Source organism: Apaloderma vittatum, unplaced genomic scaffold (genome assembly GCF_000703405.1).
Source record: "Apaloderma vittatum isolate BGI_N311 unplaced genomic scaffold, ASM70340v1 scaffold13121, whole genome shotgun sequence".
Taxonomy (NCBI): Eukaryota; Metazoa; Chordata; class Aves; order Trogoniformes; family Trogonidae; genus Apaloderma; species Apaloderma vittatum.
The window spans coordinates 29,273-37,263 of record NW_009699677.1 but is presented as its reverse complement, the minus strand read 5'-3'; the positions used below and the strand labels follow the sequence as shown (position 1 = coordinate 37,263).

Below are 7,991 nucleotides of genomic sequence, written 5' to 3'. Positions count from 1 at the left end.
CTCCCGGAGCCGCCGGGAATAAAAAATAAATAAATAGCATAAAGCTGAATATACCTCGATAATGGGGACAAGCGGAGCGAACGGGGGCTGTGCAGCCTGCTGTGACAAGGCAAGGGTAATGGTTTTAATCTGAAAGAGTAGATCGAGATTAGCTGGTAGGAGAAAGCTCTTTACAGTGAGGGTGGTGAGACACTGGCACAGGCTGCCCAGAGAGGGGGGGGGGGCTCCCTCCCCGGGGGAACCCAAACACTCAAGGTCAGGGCTGATGGGACTCTAGTTAAAGGTGTCCCTGCTCACTGCGGAGGGGTTGGACTGGATGACCTTTAAAGGTCCCTTTCAACCCAACACATTCTAAGATTGTGTAGTATTTCCAACTTGGAGATCATCATGCCAAACCTGGTTACCTTGGGAAAAAAATGGGCAATGGCAGCCCTGAGGTTTGCAGACGTTAACACCCACCTCACCCCTCCCAGTCATTCATCCATACTCACTACTGCAAGACAGTGACTGAATAAGCTATAGTTAACATGGTTATAGGGCATGACTAAGCTATAGTTAAGGCAGTTCTGGGGTGAGCTCTGGAAGTCTGTCACAGGAAAGGAAGCTAATAAATAGAATCACAGAATTGAGGCTGGAAAAGACCTCTGAGATCATCAGGTCCAGCCCCTGTCCCAACACCACCACATGGGCCAGACCACAGCACTAAGTGCCACATCCAGACTCTCCTTAAACACCTCCGGGGACGGTGACTCCACCCCTTCCCTGGACAGTGCATTCCAGTATCTGAGCACCCTCTCTATGAGGAAGGGCTTCCTCAGATCCAAACGTTGAGAAGGTAGCCAAAAGAGCCGTGCCATAGCAGTGGGTTATGCTGCAGCATTTCAGGTAAAATCCCAATGTTTACGTGTTTTTCACTAAACAAAATAATTCAGAAATACCCTATGTACAAAACAAACAAAAAGCAGTAAACCTCTCCAGCAAAATATCAGTCAAAACGTCTAAGAACTATTCTCTAGCTTTCAGATACTGAAATGCTATTCAGAGACTTCAAACGAGCATCCGGACATTAAAGTAAGCGCTGTTTCAAAGGCTACAGTTTACTGAATGACAATTACCATCTAGAACTTGCATATTCAGAATAGAGATTTATGAAAGCAGGAAGCCAAATTATGCAAGTTTTTCTTTTTTAAACAAACCAAAGTGAAGACAAGACATTTATTTTAACAAGACTAAGATTTAATTTTTAAAATTTGACATTTAATACAAATATGTCAGGATAACACAAATACACCTGAAATATGCCAGTGTCTGAACCTTAACATGCAAAAAAAAAAATCAATTATAACACATAAAAAACCCAACTAGAAGTTGTAATTTTACATTTATACATCAGAAGTGTCCATTTTAAGAAGTTGAAATAATTAGTCAATAACATCTAAATACTGATTTGTACTGCTAGAACATCTTGTATACTCAAAGCCATAATTCTATATTTGCCCACAGTCTGTAATGACAATTCTTCCATTTACTAGCCCTTTAGGAGAACCAAAGGATTCAATCTTTTTCACAACATCCATTCCATCTTTCACAAACCCAAATACCACATGCTTGAAGTCCAAGTGTTCTGCTTTTTTAAGTGTTATGAAGAACTGAGAATTATTCGTATCCCTGCCCCTATTTGCCATTGACAACAATCCAGGACCAGTGTGTTTCACTTCAAAATTCTCATCTTCAAATGCTGCTCCATAAATTGACCGTCCACCTGTTCCATCATGGTTAGTTATATCACCTCCCTTAAATAAAAAGGAAAAAAAAAAAGAGGAAAAAAGACCACAGCATTAACTTACAAGTCCCAAAACACATCAGCGGCACAATTTTATTTCCTTTCAACATTAAAAACTACTTCTGAAGAACTCATTCTAGTTATTACAGGTATCATATTTACTTAGGTATAAAGCTTCCCAGCAGCTTTGTTCATGGTAATCGAAGCAGTAGTGGAAAGTTTATCCCTTGTGATGTTCCTGCTCCATATGGTGACCACACTTCTAGGCCTGTTTCTCCCACTGTCTGCTTCCCTCATCACTTAGCCCTGTGTCCTGGTTTCAGCTGGGATAGAGTTAATTTTCTTCTTAGTAGCTGGTACAGTGCTGTGGTTTAGATTTAGTGTGAGAATAAAGTTGGTTACACATCGATGTTTCAGTTGTTGCTAAGTAGCGCTCATCCTAAGTTAAGGATTTTTCAGTTTCCCATGCTCTGCCAGCAAGCAGGTGCACAAGAAGCTGGGAGGGAGCATGGCCAGGGCAGCTGCCCCGAACTAGCCAGAGGGATTTTCCAAACCACAGGACACCATGCTCAGTATAGAAACTGGGGGCAGTTGGCCCCAGGGAGGGGCAGATCATTGCTCAGGCATCACTCAGTGGGTGGTGAGCAACTGCATTGTGCATCATTTTCCTTGGCCTTTATTCCTCTCTCATTATATTAATTACAATTATTATTATTTTTCTAATTCTATTATCCATCCCACTAGGAGGAGGAGGACTGATCCCACAGCTGCACAGTGTTTTGTTGCTGGTTGGGCTTAAACCACAACACCCTGATTGCTGGGACCTGTATTATCTCATTGAAAGCCTGTCCTTGCTTAGTCCCTTCAAGCATTGACTTGAACACCTGACAAAGGTTTAGGTACCAGTGGCCAGTAATTTCTCACTTCTGTGCAGGCAGCAGCTTTTGCCACATCACTACTTGTTCAGGAGGGCAGCTGTTGCTAAGGAGAAGGAGTTTTTGTCTTTCTGCAAGGCAGCAAGCTTCTGGCTCTTGATTATTTGACTGTACGCATAAAGATGACAGTATAGGTTATCAAATCTTTGAAGGAAAGCCTTAATTCTCATTCAAGAGCTGCTCACTGTACCTGGAGAAAGATTAGGCAAAGCATAGCAAACTTAGAATATACTAACTTCATGTGATAAAAGCTCAGGGTATGCGTGGTGCAGTTAACTGTTTTAAAAGAAAATCTCCTCTGTTTAGGATGTGCAGTACCCTACAACAAGTTTAAACCTTAAGTAAGCAGCACTGCTCTCTATATCAGAAAGCCACAAAGTTTTACCAAAATAGCCATAAAGGGCATACTTCAGACACAGGTGATAACTCATCACAAGACTGGACAATTTTTTATTTTGGTGACATTCGTGAATTATTGTCTACTTTCTTCTGAGTTTGTACGAGGCCATGCCTTGTCTTCAGGGAGGTAGTGACATAAAGGGACATTAGGGTAGTGTGTAAGGAAGTTGGTTTATTCTGCCTTTTTACAAGTTACTAAAACTCCTTGAATTATTCATGAGAATTTTTGGAAAGTGAAAGATCTAGCTGAGCTATGATCAATCTCCTAAGCCTTCACCATTTATGAAGAACTTGTTGGTGCTACTGAATGCACACAGAGGTTTAAATTCACTGTCTATGTGGGGGTTGAGATGCACTGCTGATGTTCCTGGTGAAAAATTTCAGTATTTTTAAGGACCAGGCCACTGCACAATGAGATCTACTAGATGGAAACTTGAGCATCTAAAATAGTTTGAGTATCAGTTTTAAGTGAATGTTATCTGAAATACAAAGCATTCTTTAAAATATAAGAGAAGCTTGGATACTCAGTGTTCTTAGGTGACCACACACAAGTTCCTCTCTAGAACAGGCTGAATGGTAGTTTTGGGAACCCGTACTTTCCTTGGTCTTCCCTATTCTGCAACAGGCCCCTTGTCCACTGGAAGAGGAGATCTCTATTTCCACGCTAATAGGGCAGCACTAGGTTACACTAAAGCATCAGGCAGGAAGCATTTGGCTTAGGGCAGCACATGCTCCTTGCACCATTTCTCATTTCATTGTCGGGAAAGGGCAGATGAAAATATCTTGCACACTGGATTCATGCTGCCAACAAGAACACGCTATCCTGTAGAAGTGATTTTTTGAAATGCCAGTGTTAGCCAAGCTGCATCTCATTCTCTCAATGAAGAGTCTTTCTGTTGTGCTTACCTGACACACAAAGTCAGTGATGATTCTGTGAAAGGTGGAGTTCTTGTATCCAAACCCTTTCTCCCCTGTGCACAAAGCCCTGAAATTTTCAGCAGTTCGAGGGACAATATTTGAGAACAGCTCCATGGTTATGTGTCCTAAAGGTTCATCATCAGCAGAAACTTCAAAATACACAACGGGGTTGGTGTCCTTTGACAGTCCTGCTGCCAGAGATAAGTGTCCCTTCTGCAGTTCTGATAAGCTTAGCTGGCATTCTTCAAATCTCCTCTTGAAAGAATTAGCCATTTCTTGGCTTTTAAATCTGACTGCAAATTGTTCCACTTTCATTTCACCATCTGAAAGTAAATTCGAGAACAAGTTTTCTTTAATTCTATTCAGTATAGTCAGAAACAAATAGTTTTTGTCTTACGAAATCTCCAGGGAAAAACAAAGCTACAGGAACTACAAACTACCTAGGAAAAAAACCAAAACAAAACAAAAACCACCTGAAGAACTCACCAGCATAATCTGTGGCTGTCCAAATTAAAGCATTGTTTGATGTGTCAGAGGGCACCAAGTTCATTTCTTTGGTGATGACGTGGTTTGCACAGACTTTAAGAACTTGGTCTCTTCTCATTAGGACTCTATAGTATTTCTTCTGTGTATGGAAGAGGATCTTGATCTCTCCAACACCACGCTCCTTCCACTGAGTAGCATCCCTGTCCCATCTGTAAAGTTTTGCCCTCTCTTTGAAGAGAATTTCTTCATCTTCTTCTCCAGATTTTACCTCCACCTACAAAACAGCAGAATACCTGTGATTTTCTGGAAAGCTGCTGTCACCAACAATAGCAAATAGAATCATAATAAATGTATGTAATATTAACATATTACAATGGAAAATTATCCAATATATTCCCTTGTCTCACATTGTTAAAGAACTTGATATTTGCATCTGAACAAAACAAATTCACAATATGACTGAGGCCTGACAGCCATACCTCCTCCTCACTTTACATATGCACATTACTGGCCTCTAACCTCCTTTAGTTAACACACCTTCCAAAGACAGGGAACACTTGAGAGAACGGGAGAAATACACGACAAAACTATTTGTGGAGAGAGAGAAAACAGAGAACCAACAAGTAAGGAAAAAAAGAAAATCATAGAAGTCATAATATGACACACAAATGAGTAAAGACATACCAAATCTTGAAGTTATGAAGACACATTACAAAATACATCACATTTGCTGTTCTAATTGAAGGACACCACATATTGTTTATTTGGTGGTCTATTTGTTTTGCTCAATTACACTAATCTGTGATAAATTAAAGGCTGTGGACGTTGTCTGCCTGGACTTTTAGTAAAGCTTTTTCTCTCTGCTAGAGAAGCTGGCTGCTCATGGCTTAGACAGGCATGCTCTTGGCTGGGTTAAAAACTGGAGGGCCAAGCCTAGAGAGTGGTGGTGAACAAAACTCAATCCAGTTGGTGGTCACAGAATCACAAAATGCTCGGGGTTGGAAGGGACCTCTAGAGATCATCTAGTCCAACCTCCCTGCCAGAGCAGGATCACCTAGTTCAGGCAACACAGGAACATATCCAGGCAGGTTTTGAAAGTCTCTAGAGAAGGAGCCTCGTTGGATGGCAGCAGAGCCTTCCTGTGTGTCAGTCACCCCTCCCAGTTTTGTATCATCAGCGAACTTGCCGGTCAGTCACCAGAGGCATCCCCCAGGGCTCGTTTTTGGGGCCGATCTTGTTTAATATATTTATCATCTGGATAAATGGATTGAGTGCACCCTCAATAAATTTGCAGGCAACACCAAATTGAGCACAAGTGTTGATCTCCTGGAGGGTAGGGAGGCTCTGCAGAGGGATCTGGACAGGCTGGATCGATGGGCTGAGGCTAACTGTCTGAAATTCAACAAGGCCAAGCGGTGGGTCCTGCACTTGGGTAACAACAACCCCTGGCAGTGCTACAGGCTTGGGGAGGAGTCGCCGGAAAGTTGCCTGGTAGCCGATCAGGGGGCATTGGTAGATAGCTGGCTGAACATGAGCCAGCAGTGTGCCCAGGTGGCCAGCGGCATCCTGGTATCAGAAATAGTGTGGCCATCACAAGCAGGGAAGTGATCATGTCCCTGTACTCTGCACTGGTGAGGCCATGGCTTGAGTACTGCGTTCAGTTTTGGGTGCTGCAGTGTAAGAAATACACTGAGGTGCAGGAGTGGGTCCAGACAACAAGTCTTATGAAGAGCAGCTGAAGGAGCCAGGGTTGTTTAGCCTGGAGAAGAGGTGGCTGAGGGGAGACCTCATTGCTCTCTACAGCTACCTGAAAGGTGGCTGCAGCAAGGTGGAGGTTGGTCTCTTCTCCCACATTAGTGACAGGGCAAGAGGAAAGGGAGGTTTAGATTAGATATTAATCAAAATTTCTTTACTGGAAGAGTGGTGAAGCATTGGAAATGGCTGCCCAGAGAACTGGTGGAGTCACCATCCCTAGTGTTCAAAGAAAACATACAGATGTGAGACTTCACAATATGGTTTAGTGGTCACGGTAGTGTGAGGTAGACGGTTGGAATTTAGACATCTTTTGCAACCTTACTGTTTCTATGATTCTATTCAAGGAAAGCCACATGATAATAAGAAAAGTTTGAAATGGTTATTGGGGACACTGCAGCTAAATATCAAATCAAGACATCAAAAGCTGAAGTCTCAATGAATAAGTTAAAAGGCTGCCTTCAAAGTTGAAGGATCTCCTATGTCTTTTTAGGCTAGTATCCTTAGACTTCAGGTAAGGTTAACTGTACTACATCTTTATCACATAGCAATTCTAGAAATCTCTTGCCTAGCTTAGAGAAAATTTTTTAGTCAGCCTGGCTTTCACAGAACTGAATATACAAGTCATTGATACAATGTCACAGCTGAGTTGTATTAGCACTAAAAGTTATTCAGATCCCTCCATTTTCAACTGCTCTATAATGAATCAGTTTTCACTGTTAGAAGTTATAAGGACAAATTTGCATACTGATCAACACCCAAAGTATAATGAAATAAACATTGAAGATTTTAGCCGATGCACCAGACACTTCCCCAGTGCCAAGCTGTACTAGCATTTAAAACAGCAAGCGTTTCAACACAGGCAGCGCAAGAAACACAGCACAAAGTTCATTAAGCAAAGCACTTTTTTTGCTCTGTTAGCAGACATGCCCATCTTCATGTTGTTTTACGTTCCAGAAGTCACCTTACCTCTGGTAAGGACACAATTGGCTCAAAGTGGATATCATCACTATGTACCACCTCGTCATCACTACCACCTTCATCTTCAGCTGCTTTACGGGCTGTTTCTCCAAAGACAGCTGCTCCTGTATTTGCCCATTTGAAGTTTTTATCTACAATTAAAATAGTTACATTTTAAACTGTGTACGTTTTCTTCCTGACAAAAACTTGCAAAAACCTTATCAGCTGATCAATTAGGAGAAATTTGGTGCACAAAAGGTATATTGTATGAAGCAGAAATCCAGCTGGAGTGTGTGTCTCCGAGTAGTTTAACTTACCTTTTGTGCCAAAAGCAAAGTCTACAGAGTTCTTGGAAGCCAGATCTGCAAATGACAAGCCTGCAGTGTTGCCAAAACCAAACGAGATGACTTTGTTTTCTATCAAACAAAAGGGGAAAGGTAAAGGTTCTTCTCTGCCTTTTTTAAAGAAAATGCATTTAATGTCATGTAGTCACAGGAATAAATACTGTTGAGACTTCTCTAGTTTATCTTTCAATAAATTTAAAGTTTGCATGACACTTGTCATGACAGTCATTTATTATAAGAAAAGGGCTCAAAACTGAGAGAATTTCAAAACTGTGAGAGAATTTCAGCACACTACTTATTAGATCTCTGTGCATTACAGAGAAGTATTCATGCAGTATTTAACAGTAAACTAATGAAAGTACACAACATGTAAATTATAGAGACTAGCATTGCTCTGTAGTAGTGACATTTGAA

At 41.5% G+C, this 7,991-nt stretch overlaps 1 protein-coding gene across 1 annotated transcript in view; it reads right to left on the bottom strand.

Moving 5' to 3' along the window:
• Positions 1–1,214: 1,214 nt before the first annotated feature.
• The window catches only part of RANBP2 (RAN binding protein 2), a 33,835-nt gene continuing 27,058 nt past the window's right edge, over positions 1,215–7,991 (bottom strand). Inside the window, exons 25-29 of the mRNA XM_009878487.1 lie at positions 7,551–7,649; positions 7,243–7,385; positions 4,522–4,795; positions 4,024–4,358; positions 1,215–1,793 (exon numbers count right to left, since the gene is read on the bottom strand). Coding sequence (XP_009876789.1) covers positions 1,488–1,793; positions 4,024–4,358; positions 4,522–4,795; positions 7,243–7,385; positions 7,551–7,649 — 1,157 coding nt within the window. The 3' untranslated portion in view covers positions 1,215–1,487. The remainder of the gene's footprint in view (positions 1,794–4,023; positions 4,359–4,521; positions 4,796–7,242; positions 7,386–7,550; positions 7,650–7,991) is intronic.